General features: G+C 44.4%; 1 protein-coding gene across 2 annotated transcripts in view; it reads right to left on the reverse strand.

Annotated features, from left to right (window-relative positions):
- The window catches only part of SYT5 (synaptotagmin 5), a 245,708-nt gene that overhangs the window by 40,874 nt on the left and 181,423 nt on the right, over positions 1-23,411 (reverse strand). For both annotated transcript variants that reach the window (XM_069742798.1, XM_069742799.1), the window contains exon 3: positions 6,503-6,684. In XM_069742798.1, the coding sequence (XP_069598899.1) occupies positions 6,503-6,684 (182 nt within the window). The remainder of the gene's footprint in view (positions 1-6,502; positions 6,685-23,411) is intronic.

A 23,411-nucleotide genomic window follows, 5' to 3' on the forward strand; every position in this document is an offset into this window, starting at 1 on the left:
TTTCCCATGTTGAGAAGAAAGTAACGTTGTTCCTATAGTGTATGTCAATTTAGTTTAAATCCACCTAAAATGTTCAGAAACTTCCAAATCATTTTGTCTGATCTGATCCAGAAATGTGATTGGTTTTACTGATACCCTAAATGAGTTTACTGAGACAAACATAGATGACCTTCCCCTGTAGCCTTGACTGGTATGGGACAAAGTCCTTAAGCCCCCATACACCTTAGATAGTTGTTGGCCGAACAATGATTGTGACGATCATTCGGCCGGTGGCTACCTTCACCTATTCTGGGGCATAAAAGCCAGATTGAAAGCTATAATTTTTTAGTCTCATCAACATGCCAGTTATCGACACTTATCGCAACTCAACTGGGACAGGATCTTTGAACTGAGAGACCTCGGTTTATCACTCCATCAGATCGCAACATGCATAGGCCAAGATGTCAACACTGCTCAACGTTGTGTATCCCAGTAGTTGGGAGAATGAAGACAAAGTGGAATAACAGCAAGAGATGCACAGAGGTGAATCTCTGCATGGACAAATCGCCAGATTAGAAGAATGGCGAGTAGGGATCCATTTTGTGATGCAAGTGAAATTAAACATCTAACTCCAAACCTAAGTCATCACACAGTGACTACACAAACCATCAAAAAGCATTTGCATGATATTGGGTTATGAGTAGACTTGAGTGAATTTTTCAAAATTGGGTTCTGATTGTGATCAATATTAGCCAAACGTCATTGGAGTCAATGGGAGCAGAAATGACCGAATATGTTCGGAACTGATCATCAAACTTAAATTCGGCACAAATGGGTACCAATATGACAAGAATATGGCAAATTCAGATTCGGTGACCGAATCCGAACATATTCGCTCAACTCTAGTTATGAGCCAGACGGCCAGCTACAGATTTTCATTTCATAAATACAGTTAGAATTTATGTGCAATTGCACTTCAGTTATTGCGTTCTGACCATAAGCAGTGCTGGCTTCTTCCCTTTTTTTTTACAGATTTTCATTAACCTCACTCCACCGCTTCCAAAGGCTATGATGGTGCAGAGGAAGATGGCAATTGAGGCTAGATTGGAGGTCTATTCTCTTCAGCGATGAGTCCTGCTTTTTTCATGGATGCAATTAAAGCCAGAGATTAGTCTTGAGACCATGTGGGCAGCTCCATGAAAAGGTCAGTATGAGAGAACATCACACCAGTCCTACTCCCAGTATTATGGTGTGGGGTGGCATAGTATATGGTGGTTTGTCCCTTCTAGTCTTCATTCCAGATACACTATCACTTTGGCATTCCATTGCTTTGTTCAAGGAAAGAGTAGTCCAACCATTTCTCCAAAGTATCAGCACAACAACTTCAGGCTGCATATTGCTTTTGCGGCTGTGAGCAGCTTCCATGGCCAAAAGGTGCTACCATGGCTGCAGCGTCTTTGTAATTTTCTCCTATTGAGCTAATCTGGGACATCATTGGTCGTTGATTAAACAAGAGCTGCCAGCAGCGGATCTTGATGATTTGCTCAAGCGTGTTCAACGCGGCAGAACTTTCATCATATGACCATTAATAATCTCACTGTAATCTCACTGATTAATAATCCCTATGCTGCAAGTGAGCGCATTTCTGTGTGGCACGGATACTTGATACGGAGTAAATCGAGATGTTTTGATGTTCTGTCTGACACACAAATGTGAATAACACAGTATGAAAATGGGTAAGAGATGAATATTATGATCATGCCTCAGTTTTGGGACTTGATTGGGTGACCCCTTGCTGCGTGGTCAGTTTCCCTCTCTGCTGAGCCATAGCCTGTTTGGTCTCTGTCCAACTGCTGATAGTTCTCTTGTCTTTGCTTTCCTTTTCTTGGTTTGCTTTGATTCAAGTGTCCCTCACTTCCCTATTTGGTTCTGTCGTATCACATGTTGGGTGGAGCTATTTATACTCACCCTGCACCTGTCTTCTTTGCTGGCTATACTTCAAGATAGATGGGTATTCAGAGTTACAACTCTTCAACCATGGATATCTTGCCTGGTTAATCTATGTTGCTTTTCCTGCAGCTTGTTTGTGTCTTCCTTCCCAGAACCCTTTCTTTTCTTTTACCTTTAGGGTCTAGGAGATTTCCCAGTATTCTGCTTGTTTTTTGGTCCTTCTTATATTCCTCCATCTTTCCTGTGTAACTGTGTGAACACTTTCATAGGACTGTGCCTCATCCTCTGATTTATGGGTATTTTATAGTTATATTTTTTGTGTTGCACAGTATCTATAGTGAGGGTGCAGATAAGGACACTTAAGGTCAATAAATGTTCAGTGGGGGCAGTATTACTATTACTAAGGTTGCCAACCTCTGCGGTCAGCTAGGATCAAATCAAGGTCAGATTAGGGATTTTCCTAGTCGGAACAGGAACCTGTTGCATCTCTCCTTGTTTATACGTTATCCATGTGAGTGTGTTGGCACAGTCATAACAATTACACTTACAGTTCCCTTTCAATGAAATCATGAGTGATTACACAACCGACGGCTTGCTTCTTTTATTAACCAACTTTAGAAGGGTTCATATTGTCCTTTATGCAATAGAGCTGCTTGGAATTAATGTAATAATAATAGTAATATCATTGGCTATAAAACAATTTACTGTCTCTTGATAACATGGCCCTGCTATTTGTTTTACTGGGAGACCATCAAAAATCATTTATTCATGGATCTTATTATTCGTATTATGTCTCTCTATTTAGTACTTTAAGTGCACAAGGGTGAATGAACTATCAAGAAGTTTTTAACTGTGAAATCTTGTGCATGCCAGGACCTGCGCACAGTGGTCTCCTTTCTGTGAGCAAAGGCATTGCTATATACTGCACATTCACAGCCCACATATGGTGTAATATACCCATGTTTTATTGGTGACAAAGAAATGTCAATCTAGCAGACCGGGTGTATTGAGGCAGATCAACTCTAGTGAGCCAATATACCCTTTATAAAAAGGAATTGAGGGCTACATCATATGTATACACGAATAGAGCAGTAAAAGATTGACCAGATATGACTGGCTGGTTTCTCATTGAGGTTTTCTCTGGTGCTGCACCTCTCCTCTCTGCTGCACTTTACAGCAGTTTCTATACCATTACATAACCAGTGAATATATTCCGTGGTAGCCATGCATTTTCTGCCTTAGTTGTCAGTGCATTTACTGGTTAATCATAGACGTCCACATTGACTCCCGTTGGTTCCCATGTTCTCATTAGATCTTAGGCTCGGGTCCCTTAGATGTGTTTTTTCTATACCTGTAATTTTTTTTAAAAGCTCAGTGTAAAGTGTTGTTGAAGAATTATAGATGCAAGATGATAGCAATACAGAGCACCTGCCCTATGACCACCAAAGGCGATAATACCATAGGCAGCAACCTGCAACTGGAATCCGGACAGATGAATCCTTTGGCTCACATTATACCTACCAGCTTGCCAATTTATCATGGAATTTCCGAGTACAGCTTTGCTGCAGCTTTCACAACATATTGCCAATTTACTGCTGTCTAACAAATGGTGACAGTAATGAGACATCACAATGATAGATGAAAAGGAAGAAACAAAAACTCTACTCCTTAGGGTATCATGGAGCAGAAGTCCTCCAACTGGAGATGGCATCTGATAACACAACAAATACTTCTCTTCTTGTCCGAAAAATACCTTTTGCACGCAAAGAGTTTGGAAACACTCGGGATTGTCAGGTTGCCAGATTGAAGGGCTCGCACCTTAGAAACAATTATGATGTTCTGCATGATGGCCAGTGCCCATCCCAAACGCGCATGTAGACCAAAAACAAAGGTGGAAGAATCGAGACAGGAATTTTTGGAAAGGGTCAGATATGAACACATCGAGCCATTTTTTCCCCGCATGTTCCAAATTTAGCTGGAGCAATTTATTTATGCATTATTTTTTTCACCCTTTCTGGTCATCCCGAAAATACAACTGATTTCTTGGGAAAGGTTGTCCACCTCTCTTACGCTCTACCTTTCAGTACAGGCTGTGGTCTGTAATTTTTTGCTCTCGAGAAAGGAATATAAATTCTAGGATGCTTTTCCAGCAGAATGGTCACCAAATGGATAGATCTACACAACCTACAACTCAGGACAAGTTTTAAGCTTGTGGCAATAATGATCTCCAGTTTCTGATTATTGATGCCTTCTGCCAAGATGGTTCCTAGGTGAAGATGAATGTGGGTGAGGCCCGATCAACCAATTATTGATGCCTTCTGCCAAGATGGTTCCTAGGTGAAGATGAATGTGGGTGAGGCCCGATCAACCAAAGCCACACACTTCAGCAATTCTATAAAATAACTGCCTGATTCACAGGACACCTCTGTCAAATGAACATGAGAGCTGAATGCTGCTGACACAGGGGCTCGGTGTGTGGGGCGACTGCCGCAGCAAAATCTGCTAGTGTTCTAGGCCACATTCACACGTTCAGTATTTGGTCAGTATTTTACATCAGTATTTGTAAGCCAAAACCAGGAGTGGGTGACGTGTTTCTATTATACTTTTCCTCTGATTGTTCCTCTTCTGATTTTGGTCTTCAAATACGGATGTAAAATACAGACGAAATACTGAATGTGTGAACGTGGCCAAAGTACAAAGAAAGTTGCATTAAAGGGGTTGTGCAAGGACATTACCGGCTCATGCAAGCGCACTTTGCTCTTCCCCTACTGCAGGCAAAGCATAAACATAACTGGGCATGGTGATGGTGAGAGAGCATGCACAGTTATGTTTTAAGCTCTGTAGGGCTGTAGCTGCAGTAAGGCAGAGCAAAGTGCACTTGCGTGCGCCGGTGATGTTACTGTGCAGGCATGAGATTTTATTCAGCTAGGTGGATGACTCAGGATAAGGAAAGGAGGGACAGACGCTACATCATTGATGCCCATCGGACCGGATAGTCCAGATTTGCAAAAGCGTGTCACAACTATGCTATCAGGGGTCCTGGGACCAGGGGCTCTTTTCCTGTCCCTAACGCTAGGGGGCACCTTATCTCACCCTGTTCCCCAGGTTACTTCTGAAGGTGGAGATGCCAGGGCCACGTACCTTGCCTTAGCTCCTGAATCCACCCTCAGTCTGTATCCTTCCCTCACCCAGGGGAGAGGAGAGTAGTATTGTACCGTAATACACCAATCAGACTAACAAGGTAATACGAACAGGGGTAACGGAAAATATTAAACATAGAAGTATACACACACATATAACAGAGGAATGCACTGGGGAGTGCAGGATGGGGTTAAACCAAAGTAGGAGAAGAAATGGAATTATCACATTCCCAAAACCAAGCAAAAATCACAGATAAATACACCAACCGACTACTCTAATAACCACCAACGACTTCCATCCATGCAGCATAAGCTAGCTCTGACAGTGTGTGTTAGTCAGAACCCAGATTATATAGAAGATAGGAGTGGCTAACAATGCGCAGCTGGGAGCCCTAGCTCCAGGTGTTCTCATCAGAGCAGATTAACCCCTGCACTGCCAAAAGAATTTTATACAAAGGTGAAGTGCTTCTAATCAGTGCAGGAGTAGGAGAAATCAGACGCTGCGGTCTTCTGGCTCCTTTTTGTTGCAGTAAACCTGTGACACAGCGCAGGAGTAATTCAAAATGTTTTTAGGGCACATAGGGGGAGTCAGGTGATAATACACATCTTGGTGGTATGCAGCACAGACGCTGATGAAGGTAGTGGTATTTGTTCATATATGAAGAAATTGGTGACAGGGTCACTTTAAATGTAGCAATACAAGTTTTCTTATATTCAATTTCCATCTGTCTGACAAATCTGTTCGTTTGACAAATATACAATAATCGAGGACTTCTAGCAGTGGTTGATGCATTTTCACATATTCTACACCATTTAACATTTGCTCCAGCTCTCAGTTATTTGAGTACCTTCAATGAAATCTGTCAGCAGGATTTCACCCTCCAAATCTTTCATATGCATGCGTAGCTCTTTCAAAGAAAAGTCCAGCAAAACCTTTACATGGCCGGTCTTCAGTTTCAGAGAAATCAGCGTTTAAATTGCTATGCAAATGAGGCTGAAGAACCATTTATAAATCTGATGCATCCGTCACTCCAGCTCTATTCCCCACCCAGTGCCGCCTCCTCCTGCTTTATTGACGACTCCTCTGCCTGAAGTCACACAGCATAGAGGCTGTCAGTCAAGCAGGAGGTGGTGCTAGAAGGAGAATAGAGCTGGAGTGACAAAAGCTTCAGATCTACCATAGTCCTTTAGCCTCATTAGCATATCAATTAAAATGCTGATTTATGAGAAACAGAAGAACGGACCGGCCATGTAACGGTGTTGCCGAATTTGTCTATGAAAGCTCTACATGCACATATAAATAGTTTGGGGGGTGAACTCCTGTTGACAGATTCCCTTTAATGATATTCATAATTGGGAATTTTTTTTTTATATACAATCAATATTGTTCACCTTTTGCATACTGAAAAAGTTTCAGCAAAAACGCAACTCACCTTATCGATGTAGCTTTTCCCCAAATCCTTCACCTCCTTCATGTTAATTTGGGCCTTGACCTTATCTTTGCCCTTCTTGCCTTTCTTTTTCTTGCCGCAGCACTTCTTGCAGACACAGAAACAGCAGCATAGTAGCAGCAATCCAGCCACAATGAGAATGGTGGCCAGAGCCCATGGTGGAACTGGTATAAGAAGAAAATACAAAATAAAGACATTTATTAATTGTTCATGAAACATAAACCTATAAAGAATGTGATATGGATCAGTGATGAGAAAATGGTAATTTTTCTGATTTCCAGCGACTGAAGGGCTGCAGTGATCCTAATTCAGACTTATTTGTGTCATCACAGTCTCACACACAGATGTGGATAACACAGCATGAAACTAGGCAAGAGATCAATATTACATTTACACTTTCCTTTCAATCAAATCATGAGTGATTACACAATTGTTGGCTTACTTTATTATTACCCAACTTTAGAAGGGTTCACGTTGTCCTTTTTATATAACAGATTTGCTTGAAGTTAATATAACAATAATAATATGATTGACTGTAAAATAATGTACTGTCTCTGAGTTCTACTGTTTGTTTTACTGGAAAACCATCAACAATCGATTTACGGATCTTTTTATTATGTATCTCAATTTAGTACTTTGAGTGCACAAGGGTGAATGAAGTATGAGAAAGTTTTCAACTTTTGAAATGTTGTTTTTTGTGGAACTCATATTTGCTCAAACTTTTTGAAAAGCTCATCAAGAAAGGAAGAACGCACCGGACAAATTCAGCATGATTTACTCCACAATGGTGGAACAGCGTGGCAGCAGGATGGCTGCACGCAACCTGGTTAAGACCCCAGTGGACAGCGGAGAAGCGCTGCCAGAAGTAGCAGATACCCCGAAAGATGTCCCTGGTCCGCAGCGGCAAGAAACCTCAGACCTGCAACCTATCCTGAACCCGGAGCTCCTCGCCGCAGAGATGGAGGAGCTGGCCCAGCAACTCATGAAGACCCAGATGATAGCGGTGGCTGCCTGGAAAGAATCCCTGGTCCAGAGCATGACGACTGCCCAGCTGCAATGACAGTACTCACCAGCCGTACTCCCAGCCCCAGCAGAGCCTGCACCTTCGACCCCAGTGGAGTGGGAAAGCAACGCGCTGCTGGAGAAGGAGATGCCGCCAACGGAGAATCCGGACCTCGCGACTGCAACCCCAACAGAGCCAGAAAATAAGACCCTGTCGGAACGTGAGGTGACGCCATCGACGGAAAACCTGGAATCCGCGACTGCTGCCCCGATGGAGTCGGAAAGTGAGGACCAGCCAGAAAGTGAGACACCGCAACTAGAGACGACTGCGCCGCAGCACCAGGCCCTGCAGACAGCATGCTAGGCCCCAGCGGAGACGAAACAGGACACCGGCACCGGTGAGACAGGTATGTCCACTGCCCCGGTAGGTGGACACCTTAGTGGGACCACTAGCACCCCCACCAACTTTAATGCTTAGACAAATAACAACGGCCATAACCTGGGATTGTATAACTGATGCATGTGACTCATTAACTGAGCCAATGACCACAGTATCATCGCCCCTGAAGGTGTGCAGGCCCAAAGAAACAGTACATTGGAGCCACCCTAATCCAGACCTTATGGGGTTTCCAGTAGAGGCCTTATCAGCAGCAAATGGGGTGCAATTGACTGACAAGGAGGACTATTGTAAACAGCAGATCCTTAAACTAGCAGCGGAGGAGAGACAACGCCAAACTAAATGGGAGGCAATGGAACAAAAGAACCTGTTTACCTAAGCCCAAACTCACACCATTAAACCTGCCAGTAGAGGAGCTATTAGATCTGGAACTGTAGTCTCCTTCAATTTGGACAGAAGATCGGGATTTATAAGGGAAGAAATCGGACAAAGGGAACTGTTTGTTAACTGCAGGAATGTGGAATCACACCACTTAAGGGGACACCCTGATCATGACTTATACCCTGGTGGCAAAGTGACTTATACCCGGCACCACGGAGAAAGGGGATACTATGCCCTTCATGTTAAACGGTGCCATGGACAGCATAATTACACCCATGTAGCCACTGAAAGTGGAACGCAAACCCAGGCTACACAAACCCCAAATGCTGAACAATTTTCAACAGAGTCACCAGTTGTGACACCCATTAATGGACTTCCCCAGTCAGGAAGCTGTGCGGGCAAGGACCTGCCCTGGAAGAAACAGAAGTAAAGGACATTCACCTACGTGAACTAACTGCTGCATATATGTTGTTTTGATGTTTGCTCCTTTACAGTAAATATGGACAACTGTTCTCCTGTAAACTGCGTTCCCAAATAGTTTGGCACCTGTTCCGGTGCCCCCTTTTGCTTAGATATTGCCGTGCGCTGGAAGCGTGTGCAGAACTGTATGTGTATACCTGTTTTGCTTTACAGGAGCAGAACCGCATGGCACAGAAGAGACCAGGACTGGTCAAAGCACCTTGCTTACTACAATGTTTGCACTTTTACCTGTGTGCACTTATGTTTAATGTTACTTTTGCAACGTTAAAGAATCGTACCTCCCATAAAGGGATGCTTAAGTTAACCTGTTTCACCTGTTGACATGCATGTCTAAAGAAAAAAAAAGATTGTTTTTACCTGTAATGCCTGTTTTCCCTTTTCCCAGTTCGGGAGTACTGGTGTTAATCGGGGGGAAGTGCCGCACCCCCGGTGACCGATTGCTGCAGTGATGTTGCTTTTCCTTCGGGGAAGGCAATATCATGCTCAGAGGCAATGGAGTTCTCTTCACCAGGTAAGGCATACACATGCAACACATTCTAAATCCAGGCCAGGAGGGGGAGCTCAAGACCCAGATTCAGGGGAGCTTCCCTAGGCTACATGCATCCTGACATGGAGGAGGAGTTAAGTTAGTTGGACAGAGAGACTGAAGTGGAAGGACGTCTGGAGCAGACGTGAGAGGCCTGGAGCCACGAGGGAGCTGCAGCCTCTGAAAGGACAGATAACCTGTGGAGTAGTCAGAAGGGAAGGAGCAAAGGAGAGGGACAGGGCTCAGAGGGGAACTGTGACCGAGCACCCTCAGAGCCATAGTGCAAAAGCCGGGTACCGGGAGCCCGAGGCCTTAGTGGAACTGTATGACATTTGGCAGAACTGGAGGGCATAAGATCAAGCAGACATTGCTCACACCACATCTGAGATGCAGCAGCACCTGAGGAGCCCGGGGCATGATAGAGTCCCTGTAAAATGGCTCAAGCTGCCCGTCATGCAGGTGCCTGTCTCAGGACAGGGGGAATAGAAGACTCTGCAGGAAGCTTCAAGCAGCAGGGACTTCACATACAGCAAATGCTAGATGGAAAGGCTCACGGACCTCTACTGGAACAAGGGAACCCTCCATTGCCTCTGAGCCGACCGGACCACCATCATCCATGCCTGGTACCCTGAACTGTGGCCTGCTAACTACAGTAAACCAGGTAAAGACTTACAACTTGTGTCCTCCTGTGAGATCTTTTGGAACACCTGGAGTGGACCCGCAGATCCACGACAACGAACCTCCCAAGGGTGAGCTGACCAGGTAGACGACCCCCTATACAGGGAGCGTTAGGGGCAGACCCAAGGGAGACTATTGCCGCAGAAGCTGGAACCCGGAGACAGGTAGTAGGAGGTACAAAATAGAGAAGCTGGGCGTAGGACGGACAGAGCGGGGTAAGATGAAGTACAGTTTGGTAAGAGCCGAGGACAGGCGAGACCAAAGGAGCACTGGGAAGGGGAAGACACAAAGGAAGCAGGACAGGACAGAGACACCAGACTAACAGAGTACGGAGCGGACACTGGGAAGGCTGGACTGGACGAGGAGACAAGGAAGCCTGGGAAAGGCAGAGAAGCTGAACTGGCTGGACATAGCAGAGACTCAGAACAGGCAGAACAAAGACAAAGGTGGACCGGAGTCACAGAAGCACAAATGACAGACAGGCAAGGAGCAGAGGAAGGAATTGCCTTAAATACATGGGAGTGCTGAAGGACTTCCAGATCAGCGTCCTCCAGGATCACAGAGAGGAGATACAGAGCGCCAGTAAATCAGAAAGAGGAAGTGCTGGAGTGGGTGGTGCGCATGCGCACCTGACGAGAACCAGGGAGCGGAGAAGAATGAAGGAGAGGACGCACGCCTGCAGGAGGAGCACACCGCAGTGAGTAAGTATGAGCGGGGGAGCGGCGGTGGTTCCGGCAGCAGGCACGGCCGCAGAAGGAGCGGCCATGACAGTACCCCTCCCCTTATTCCCCTCCTTTCTAAGACGAGACAAAAACCTGGATAAAATCTGAGGAGCTTGTAAGTTCTCACGGGGCTCCCAAGACCTCTCTTCGGGACCAAAGCCCTTCAAATCAACCAAAAAGAGAGTTTTACCTCGAGACTTTTTCATGGCAAGAATGTCCTTAACCTCAAAGACATCTGGGTCGGAGACAGGTAAAGGAGTTTGAGCAGGAGAAACATGGATCTGATTGAAGATGACTGGTTTCAAAAGTGAAACGTGAAAAGAGTTAGGTATGCAAAGACAAGCTGGCAATTTCAGTTTGCAAGCAACATCATTGATACGAGACAAAACCTCGAAAGGACCTACGTACCGTAGACCCAATTTATATGAGGGGATCTTTAAACGAATAAACCTGGAGGACAGCCACACCTTATCACCTGGCCAGTATAAGGGAGGATCCAGACGTCTCTTATTGGCATGTCTCTTAATCCTGGCCTGTGCCCATTCCAAGGCAATTTTGTTCTCCTGCCAGACCCTGGAGAACTCCTCGGACAGAAGATCAGCCGCTGGCACACCCGAAACAGGAAGTACCGGTAGAGGGATACCAGGATGTTGCCCATAGACGATGAAGAAAGGAGATTTGGAAGAAGACTCATTGATGTGGTTATTGTACGCGAACTCAGCCCACGGAAGCAAATCAGACCAGTCATTTTGATGACCGTTGGAAAAATGACGGAGATAAGTCATCAGTATTTGGTTTGTGCGCTCTGCTTGTCCATTGGTCTGAGGATGACAAGCTGTAGAGAAATCCAAGGTAACATTCATCAGTTTGCATAGAGCTCGCCAAAAACGAGAGGTGAACTGAACTCCTCTATGAGAGACTATGTGCAATGGAAAACCGTGAATCCAGAAGATATGAGCAATGAAGATTCTCGCCAATTTAGGAGCGGAAGGTAATCCTGGCAAAGGGACGAAATGAGCCATCTTGGAGAATCGATCCACAACTACAAAAATGACCGTATGACCAGAAGACCGAGGAAGGTCGGTAATAAAATCCATAGCGATATGCTGCCAGGGAGTCGAAGGAACTGGAAGCGGATGGAGGAGACCGGAGGGCAGATGTCTGGGGATCTTGTTTCTTGCACAGGAAGGACATGAGGCGACAAAACTTCGAACATCCAGAAGAAGAGACGGCCACCAATAGTGGCACGTGATGAGAGCAAGTGTCTTCTTGTATCCTACATGTCCTGCTAGTTTTGAGGCATGGCCCCAAAGTAGGACTCGAGACCTTTCGTTCACCTGGACAAAGGTTTTACCTGGTGGTAAAGAAGACTTGCTGACCGGAGCCACAAGAATAATTTTGCTGGGATGCATGATGTGTGCCGGCTCCTCCTCAACATCTGATGCAAGAAATGACCCGGAAAAAGCATCGGATTTGAAGTTCTTGTTTCCAGGATGAAAATGTAATTCGAAGTCAAAACGGGCAAAGAACAACGACCATCTGGCTTGTCGAGGATTCAATCTTTGCGCCGAGTGGATATATTCTAAATTCTTATGATCTGTGAAGATCTTGAAAGGGTAAACAGCTCTGGGAAGGGGAAGACACAAAGGAATCAGGACAGGACAGAGACACCAGACTAACAGAGTACGGAGCGGACACTGGGAAGGCTGGACTGGACGAGGAGAAAAGGTAGCCTGGGAAAGGCACAGAAGCTGAACTGGCTGGACAGAGCGGAGACTGAGAACAGGCAGAACAAAGACAAAGGTGTACAGAAGCACAAATGACAGACAGTTAAGGAGCAGAGGAAGGAATCACCTTAAATACATATAGTGCTGAAGGACTTCCGGGTCACGGTCCTCCAGGATCACAGAGAGGAGATACAGAGCGCCTGTAAATCAGAAAGAGGAAGTGCTGGAGTGGGCGATGCGCACGCGCACCCGACGAGAACCAGGGAACGGAGAAGAATGAAGCAGGAGGAGCGCGCTGCAGCGGGTAAGTATGAGCAGGGGGAGCAGCAGTGGTCCCGGCAGCAGGCACGGCCGCAGAAGGAGTGGCTGTGACACCTCCATTTATTCATCGTCACAAACCGTCATCACCACCATACACCATAGGACCCCTGGGGACCCCGCTTCACCTGTGGGAAGTGTAACACCCGTGCTGCCACAACATCCCCCAGAGGACCCCTTCAATGCAGAATTGGTTCCACTACTGACTGAACACCACCGGTGGCGTCACGACAGACTCATGAACATTTTCCCCTTTAAAGCCCGTTCCCCTTTAATGTTGAGCCCCAAGGCCACGGACCGGGTCACAGCCACCGTGACATCCCCCTTGAGACCGGACCCGGTACCGAGTACCCCACTGCCCTGGCTGGGCGACTCACTTGCAGGCCTAAATAATCTGTTATCTTATACTTTTAGACAATGCCAGTGCCCAGGCATATCTGTGCATTGTAACATTATACCCTGCAGTAATAACTCTGAATGAAGCAGCGATGGCAGACATTGGTTAATAGACAGGACGCCGCTGTCTTTGCTCAGATGCTTGTTTTTGGTAATTCTCACGTCAGGAGGCTTAGGATTGCTGTACCATCGCAGCCTCAGTCACCTTTACATATACACTTTAATGGAGCAAGTGATGTTTAGCTGAGAAAAGGTCAAAGCTCCTAATTATTGATTTAGTAAGACAGGGCTTCATGTAAAGGTCATTGCACAAATATCTTCCGCTCACTTCTTTCCATTATGTTTTCTAAAAAAGTCTTCACACTCTGAAAATATCTTTTTTTTTTTTAAATACATTTGTTCTACTGATGTCGCTGTGACACAAGGTTTGTAAAAAGCTTAAAAAGTAAATGTAAAAATTGTAAAAAAAATAAATAAGAAAATGTAAACAAATAAATGAGAAATCCATTGACTGATTTCAATGCGAATCAAGCAGCTATCAATTGTCCGAAGGCACAGGGATCACGGGACATAACTTTGTCATTCGATCCCTGGAAGAGCCAGTGCCGACACCACTGGAACATATATCTTCTTATTTTACAAGGGGGAAGCATAGCGGTTGATAAGGGGTTGTCCAAGTAGATGGTCATAGCTTCTAGCACCCTATGGAAACTATTAAACACAGTAAAAAGTTTTTTAAAAAGTTTTAACCCCTTAGCGACCGCCGATACGCCTTTTAACGGCGGCCGCTAAGGGTACTTAAACCACAGCGCCGTTAATTAACGGCGCTGTGGAAAAAGTGAATAGCGCCCCCCAGAGTCGGATTTTCTCCAGGGTCTCGGCTGCCGAGGGTAGACGAGACCCCAGAGAACATGATTCAGGGGGTTTTTAACCCACCCCGCATTTGCGATCGCCGGTAATTAACCGTTTACCGGCGATCGCAAAAAAAAACAAAAACGTGATCTCTTTTTAATTTCTCTGTCCTCCGATGTGATCGCACATCGGAGGACAGAGAAAAGGGGTCCCAGGTGGCCCCCCAATACTTACCTAGCTCCCCCGGTGCTCCTCGTGTCTCCAGGTGGGCGCCGCCATCTTCAAAATGGCGGGCGCATGCGCAGTGCGCCCGCCGGCCGGCCCCACGAGAATCTTTGGGGTCTCGGCTGCCGGGGGTAGCCGAGACCCCAAAGAGCATGATCGGGGTCGGTATTACCGACCCCTGTTTTGCGATCGCCGGTAATTAACTGTTTACCGGCGACCGCAAAAAAAAAAAAAAAAAAGTAAAGTGTAATTCTCTGTCCTCTGATGTGATCGCACATCAGAGGACAGAGAAATAGGGGGATTCGGGGACCCTACAATACTCACCTGTGTTCCTGGATCCTCTTGCTGCTCCTCCTGGCCGCCGGCAGAAGAAAATGGCGGGCGCATGCGCAGTGCGCCCGCCATCTGTCTCCATCTGCCGGCCGGCAGGAGAACAGCAGTTGGGGCTAAAAGTAGGGTTAGGGTTAGGGCTAGGGTTAGGGTTAGGGGTAGGGTTAGGGGTAGGGGTAGGGTTAGGGGTAGGGTTAGGGTTAGGGGTAGGGTTAGGGCTAGGGTTAGGGGTAGGGTTAGGGGTAGGGTTAGGGGTAGGGCTAGGGTTAGGGGTAGGGTTAGGGGTAGGGGTAGGGCTAGGGGTAGGGTTAGGGTTAGGGCTAGGGTTAGGGTTAGGGCTAGGGTTGGGGCTAAATTTAGGGTTAGGGTTGGGGCTAAATTTAGGGTTAGGGTTGGGGCTAAATTTAGGGTTAGGCTTCTTTCACACTTATGTCGGTACGGGGCCGTCGCAATGCGTCGGCCCGACATACCGACGCACGTTGTGAAAATTGTGCACAACGTGGGCAGCAGCTGTAGTTTTTCAATGCATCCGCTGCCCAATCTATGTCCTGGGGAGGAGGGGGCGGAGTTACGGCCACGCATGCGCGGTCAGAAATGGCGGATGCGGCGTACAAAAAAACGTTTCATTGAACGTTTTTTTGTGCCGACGGTCCGCCAAAACACAACTGATCCAGTGCACGACAGACGCGACGTGTGGCCATCCGTCACGATCCGTCGGCAATACAAGTCTATGGGCAAAAAACGCATCCTGCGGGCACATTTGCAGGATCCGTTTCTTGTCCAAAACGACGGATTGCGACGGAATGCCAAACGACGCAAGTGTGAAAGTAGCCTTAGGGCTAGGGTTAGGGTTGGGGCTAAAGTTAGGGCTAGGGTTGGGGCTAAAGTTAGGGTTAGAGTTGGGATTAGGGTTAGGGTTTGGATTAGGGTTGGTATTAGGGTTAGGGTTGGCATTAGGGTTACGCTTGGGATTAGGGTTAGGTTTTGGATTAGGGTTGAGATTAGGATTAGGGGTGTGTTGGATTTAGGGTTTTGATTAGGGTTATGGTTAGGGTTGACATTAGGGTTGTTTTGGGGTAAGGGTTGTGGTTAGGGTTAGTGATTAGGATTATGGATCAGGTTGGGATTAGGGTTAGGGGTGTGTTGGGGTTAGGGTTGGAGCTAGAATTGGGGGGTTTCCACTGTTTAGGTACATCAGGGGGTCTCCAAACACGACAGCCAATTTTGCGCTCAAAAAGTCAAATGGTGCTCCCTCCCTTCTGAGCTCTGCCGTGCGCCCAAACAGTGGGTTACCCCCACATATGGGGCATCAGCGTACTCGGGATAAATTGGACAACAACTTCTGGGGTCCAATTTCTCTTGTTACCCTTGTGAAAATAAAAACTTGGGGGCTACAAAATATTTTTTGTGGAAAAATATATATATATATTTTTTTATGACTCTGCATTATAAACTTCTGTGAAGCACTTGGGCATTCAAAGTTCTCACCACACATCTATATAAGTTCCTTGGGGGGTCTAGTTTCCAAAATGGGGTCACTTGTGGGGGGTTACTACTGTTTAGGTACATCAGGGGCTCTGCAATCGCAACATAATGACCACAGACCATTCTATCAAAGTCTGCATTCCAAAAAGGCGCTCCTTCCCTTCCGAGCTCTGCCGTGCGCCCAAACAGTGGTTTACCCCCACATATGGGGCATCAGCGTACTCGGGATAAATTGGAAAACAACTATTGCAGTCCAATTTCTCCTGTTACCCTTGTGAAAATAAAAACTTGGGGGCTACAATATCTTTTTTGTGGAAAAAAAAATATTTTTTATTTTCACGACTCTGCATTCTAAACTTCTGTGAAGCACTTGGGCATTCAAAGTTCTCATCACACATCTAGATAAGTTCCTTGGGGGGTCTAGTTTCCAAAATGGGGTCACTTGTGGAGGGTTTCTACTGGTTAGGTACATCAGGGGCTCTGCAAACGCAACATAATACCCGCAGACCATTCTATCAAAGTCTGCATTCCAAAACGGCGCTCCTTCCTTCTGAGCTCTGCCGTGCGCCCAAACAGTGGTTTACCCCCACATATGGGGTACCAGCATACTCAGGACAAATTGGACAACAACTTTTGGGGTCCAATTTCTCTTGTTACCCTTGTGAAAATAAAAACTTGGGGGCTAAAAAATCTTTTTTGTGGAAAAAAAAAATATTTTTTATTTTCACGACTCTGCATTATAAACTTCTGTGAAGCACTTGGGCATTCAAGGTTCTCACCACACATCTAGATAAGTTCCATGGGGGGGTCTAGTTTCCAAAATGGGGTCACTTGTGGGGGATTTCTACTGTTTAGGCACATCAGGGGCTCTCCAAACGCGACATGGCGTCCGATCTCAATTCCAGCCAATTCTACATTGAAAAAGTAAAACGGCACTCTTTCTCTTCCAAGCTCTGCGGTGCGCCCAAACAGTGGTTTACCCCCACATATTGGGTATCGACGTATTCAGGAGAAATTGCACAACAACTTTAGTGGTCTAAATTCTCCTGTTACCCTTGTGAAAATAAAAATTTGCGGGCAAAAAGATCATTTTTGTAGAAAAAATGCAATTTTTGTTTTCACGGCTCTACGTTATAAACTTCTGTGAAGCACATGGGGGTTCAAAGTGCTCGCCACACTTCTAGATAAGTTCCTTAAGGGGTCTAGTTTCCAAAATGGTGTCACTTGTGGGGGGTTTCCACTGTTTAGGCACATCAGGGGCTCTCCAAACGCGACATGGCGTCCAATCTCAATTCCAGCCAATTCTACATTGAAAAAGTAAAACGGCACTCCTTCTCTTCCAAGCTCTGCGGTGCGCCCTAACAGTGGTTTACCCCCACATATTGGGTATCAGCGTACTCAGGAGAAATTGCACAACAACTTTTGTGGTCTAATTTCTCCTGTTACCCTTGTGAAAATAAAAATTTGTGGGCAAAAAGATCATTTTTGTAGAAAAAATGCGATTTTTTTTTTTCACGGCTCTACATTATAAACTTCTATGAAGCACATGGGGGTTCAAAGTGCTCACCACACATCTAGATATGTTCCTTAAGGGGTCTAGTTTCCAAAATGGGGTCACTTGTGGGGGGTTTCCACTGTTTAGGCACATCAGAGGCTCTCCAAACGCGACATGGCGTCCAATCTCAATTCCAGCCAATTCTACATTGAAAAAGTAAAACGGCGCTCCTTCACTTCCAAGCTCTGCGGTGCGCCCAAACAGTGGTTTACCCCCACATATGGGGTATCGACGTATTCAGGAGAAATCGCACAACAACTTTTGTGGTCTAATTTCTCCTGTTACCCTTGTGAAAATAAGAATTTGTGGGCGAAAAGATCATTTTTGTGTAAACAAAAGCGATTTTTTATTTTCACGGCTCTACGTTATAAACTTCTGTGAAGCACTTGGGGGTTCAGAATGCTCACCACACATCTAGATAAGTTCCTTAAGGGGTTTAGTTTCCAAAATGGTGTCACTTGAGGGGTTTCCACTGTTTAGGCACATCAGGGGCTCTCTAAACGTGACATGGCGTCCGATCTCAATTCCAGCCAATTCTGCATTGAAAAAGTCAAACGGCGCTCCTTCACTTCTAAGTTCTGCGGTGCGCCCAAAAAGTGGTTTACCCCCACATATGGGGTATTGGCGTATTCAGGAGAAATTGCATAACAAAATTTATGGTTACATTTCTGTTTTTACACTTGTGAAAATAAAAAAAATGGTTCTGAATTAAGATGTTTGCAAAAAAAAGTTAAATGTTCATTTTTTCCTTCCACATTGTTTCAGTTCCTGTGAAGCACGTAAAGGGTTAATAAACTTCTTGAATGTGGTTTTGAGAACCTTGAGGGGTGTAGTTTTTAGAATGGTGTCACACTTCATTATTTTCTATCATATAGACCCCTCAAAATGACTTCAAATGTGATGTGGTCCCTAAAAAAAAATGGTGTTGTAAAAATGAGAAATTGCTGGTCAACTTTTAACCCTTATAACTCCCTAACAAAAAAAATGTTGTTTCCAAAATTGTGCTGATGTAAAGTAGACATGTGCGAAATGTTATTTATTAACTATTTTTCGTGACATATCTCTCTGATTTAAGGGCATAAAAATACAAAGTTTGAAAATTGCAAAATTTTAAAAATTTTCGCCATAGTTCCGTTTTTTTCATAAATAATCGCAAGTAATATCGAAGAAATGTTACCACTAACATGAAGTACAATATGTCACGAAAAAACAATCTCAGAATCAGCGGGATCCGTTGAAGCGTTCCAGAGTTATAACCTCATAAAGTGACAGTGGTCAGAATTGTAAAAATTGGCTCGGTCATTAAGTACCAAATTGGCTCTGTCACTAAGGGGTTAAACCCTTATTGACAGGATGTATTTTCGTCTTTGCGTTTTAAATTTTTGCTCCCCTTCTTCCCAGAGCCAGAACTTTTTTATTTTTCGGTCAAATGGCCATGTGAGGGCTTGTTTTTTGTGGGACAAGTTGTACTTTTGAACAACATGATTGATTTTAACATATCGTGTACTGGAAAATGGGAAAAAAAATTGAAGTGCGGCAAAATTGCAAAAAAAGTGCAATCCCACCCTTTTTGTTTGTTTACACCATGTTCACTAAATGCTAAAACTGACATGCCACTATGATTCTCCCAGTCATTACGAGTTCATAGACACCAAACATGTCTAGGTTGTTTTTTATTTAAGTGGTGAAAAAAAAAATCCAAACTTTGTTTAAAAAAAAAAAAAAAAAAAAAAAAAAGCGCCATTTTCTGAGACCTGTAGCGTCTCCATTTTTCGTGATTGTGGGCTGGGTGACGGCTTATTTTTTGTGCACCGAGCTGTCGGTTTTATTGATACCATTTTGGTGTACAATTGAACTTTTGATCGCCTGTTATTGCATTTTATTGCAATGTAGTGGCGAGTCGGCGACCAAAAATACATAATTCTGAAGTTTTTTAATTTTTTCTCGTTACATAGTTTACCGATCGGCTTAATTATTTTTCTTTGTTGATGGATTGGGCAATTCTGAGCGCGATGATACCAAATATGTGTATGTTTGATTTTTTTTTATTGTTTTATTTTGAATGGGGAGGAAGGGGGGTGATTTGAACTTTTATATTTTTTTAATATTTTTAAAAGCATTTTTTTTCACTTTTTGCATGCTTCAATAGTCTCCATGGGATACAAGAAGCTGCAGTTGTCAGAACGGCTCTGCTACATACAGGTGATGATCAGATTGCCTGTATGTAGCAGAAATGCTCGCTTGCAATGATGCATTGCAGACCACTGGGCGGTGCTCATAGCAATCTGGCTATCACAGCCATAGATATCTGCTGGAGACCTCTGGTTGTCACGCAAACCCATCGATGACCCGCGATCACGTGACCGGGTTACCGATTGGTGGGATTTCCAGTGCGTTTACCGAAAGCGCGAGTTAAATGCCGCTGTCAATTTAACAGGTTAACAGCCTCAGGTGGATCGCGATTCCACCTGCGGCTGTTAGAGGCACATGTCAGTCGTTCAAAGAAAGATGCAGGCTCAACACTGGAGCCCACATCAAAGGGAAGGATTCTGACGTGGGCGTACTATTACGCCCAACATCGGACAGGGGTTAAAAAATATGAAAAAGAAAAACACAAACGTTTAAATCCCCCACTTTTGCCCTATTAAAAATAAATCAATAGCAAAAAAAAAAAAAAAATACACATATTTGGTATTGCTATGCAGATAAACGTCTGATCTATCAAAATATAGAATACATTTATCCGAGCGTAACAAGAAAATAATCAAAGCGCCAGAATTACTTTTTTTGGCCTATGCAACATCGTAATAAAATGAAGTAAGAGGCGATCAAAACATTGTATGCACCTCAAAATGATATCAATGAAAACCTCAGCTCAGGGCACAAAAGAGTCCTCACATAATCCAAGATCTCAAAAAATGGAAACATTATGGGTCTCGGAAAAGCAGAAACATTTTTTCTTACAAATCTCCCAAATTTTTTTTACAACATATATATTTTTTTTACCAAATACTAGATTTTTTTCACCACTTAAATAAAAAAGAAGCTAGACGTGTTTGATATCTGTAAACTCATACTGACCTTAAGAATTATATTGCCAGGTCAGTTTTACCATATAATGAACACAGCAGAAAAAAACCTCACAATTGTGGAATTGCACTTTTTTTTCGCAATTTCAAAGCACTAGGATTTTTTTTTCAGCTCTCTGGTACATTACATAATAAAATGAATGATGGCATTCAAAAGGAAAAATCGTCCCTTAAAAAACGAGACCTCACATGGCTATGTGGAAGGAACAATAAATAAGTTATGGCTCTTGGAAGAAAGGGAGGGGAAAAAACGAAAATGAAGAAAATGGAAAATTGGCTGGGGGTGAAGGGGTAAATATGCTCGGATACGCAGAACAATAGACTTCAGGGAGGGTGTATTTAATTTTTCTCATGTCTATACATTTGTGTGTATGTAAAATAAGGCATACTGGATCACCAAAGATCATAAATAAAAATTATAAGAATATCTATATTCTGTTATTAGCACAATTCAGATATTACTGGAATAGTCCCCTTTGGTAATATGTATGTATTATATAGGAGGACAATGCAGTAAGCCCCTCGGGGGCGGGTGACATTTCAGAATTACACAGTCACTGATGTGTCAGCTTTCTTGGTATCATTTATGTGAATGTTGTGAATTACTCAGGTGTTAGCAAAACATCCTGTTTTTAATCACAGGGAAAGATCCAGCTGGCGTGTAGATGTTACCATGCACTGTCATCGTATTATCCCTCTGTGTGACAAATCAGCTGTGGGGGACGCTGAGTTGATGAGTTCATTATTACAGGATTCTGGATACTTCTTGTCACTCTGCAGCTATGCAGAATGGTGCAAGCTCCACTAGATGGCAATAGAGTGGAGTGAGGACAGCACATCTCCCAAAACAGACCTGCAGCGCTTCAGCAAGGCTACCACCAGGTGGCAGCAGAGCAGTTAAACAAGCCTGGTCAAAACCTAGAGAGTAAAGCAGTACAAAGGGAAAACACAAAATACAGAGTCAGAGGGGAGCCAGGGGGTCAATACCAGTCAGAAGAGGAAGTACCAGAAGCAAGAGATGAAGTCAGATCAGAATCAAACCGAGTCAAAACACCAGAAGATCCAAATACTTAGGGGAACGCTTAGTCAGGATGGGGAGAGAGGAGGGAACAGACACGAGTGAAGTCAGCTAAAGCAGCAAGACAAATCAGGGTAACCCCAGAGTCAGATACTCACACCGAAGGCAGAAAATATAACTGACACTGCCTGCAGGATGCAGCGGAGATATATAGCAAGCCAGAACCCAAAATGAGGCAGAGCAAAGTTAACCCCTGACATGACCAGACCGGGAAATCGGTAGACAGGACTCAAAACCCAGCCTGGATCATGACAGTACCCTCCTCTCAAGGCGGGGTCACCGGACCCCAGGAATCCCAGGGTAATGGGTATGAAACACCCGAACCAATCGATCAACATGGACAGATCGCGCTGGGACCCAAGATCGATCCTCAAGACCGTAACCTCTCCAATGGACCAAATACTGAAGTGAACTGCGAACCATCGGAGAGTCAACAATCCGTTCAACTTCATACTCATTTTGACCACTCACCGAGACAGGAGGCGGAGGGGATGGAGACCCAGCAGAAGAAGGTACACATGACTTAAGAAGAGACTTATGGAATACATTGGGGATCCGAAGTGACGGAGTGACGGGACGCCACGAGCACTACTATGATCTACTTAGAAATTATCTCCATTATTATGATTTATCACTTGGCACATTTAGATGGGTTGTCTTAATGGACATCTTATGGAGACACTGTATTCATTGATTTGGGCATATCTCCTATGTACCTTTGTGGCACCATACACAGGAACTCTAAGTATTTTTGTTTTACCCGAGTTTTTTCTCCTGAGGGGTCTTTATTCATAATTATCGTTATTACATGGCTCAGCATTTATTGATACAATAACTGTGTATAACATGGGAGCTCTATTAATATGAATATACATGATTAATTACTATAGCATGTTATGGTGCACTACGCATTATTCTGGCTTTGGTTATTTACAGCATTTTTGTATGCTATATGACCTCTTTTGGAGCTCATACTGTATAGTTCTGTGCTCTAGCGTCCTCTAGATGGCATTTTGCTTTTTTATAATTGTTTTTTTATACATATTGTTTTTAAGTATGATCAATAAAATTTGCTCTTTATAATAATGGTTGGGATCTCTTCTTTGTGCTGTATACATTTCATATGGGATTCGTTGCTGTATGTTCTTGGTAGACAACCACACTTTGTCTCCTACCAGCAACTTAGGTCCCACAGATCGTCACTTATCAGCAAAATGTTTTTGTTTGCCAAGAGCCACTCCAATGTCCTTCCGAACCTCCCTCCATACCTCCTCCAAACGTTGAACCCCCGAATCAGCCCCTGGACAGCCCGAATCCAGTCTGGAAAATTCACCAAAATGGGGATGAAAACAATAGTTACAGAAGAATGGAGAGGTGCCAGTGGACTGATTAACCCGATTATTAAATGTGAATTCATCCACGGGCAGCGAAGAGAGCCAATCATCCTGCCGAGACATGGCAAGACACCGCAAAATTTGTTCAAGTGACTGATTGGTCGTCTCAGTCTTACCGTTAGATGATAGGCCGAGGAGAAAGTCAACTCAATACCCACTCTCTCACAAAAAGCCCTCCAGAACTTGAACACAAATTGCACTCCTCTATCAGACACCAAATTCAGAGGCACACCATGCAACCGCACATGTTCAATAA

Source organism: Ranitomeya imitator, chromosome 10 (assembly GCF_032444005.1).
Source record: "Ranitomeya imitator isolate aRanImi1 chromosome 10, aRanImi1.pri, whole genome shotgun sequence".
Classification (NCBI taxonomy): domain Eukaryota; kingdom Metazoa; phylum Chordata; class Amphibia; order Anura; family Dendrobatidae; genus Ranitomeya; species Ranitomeya imitator.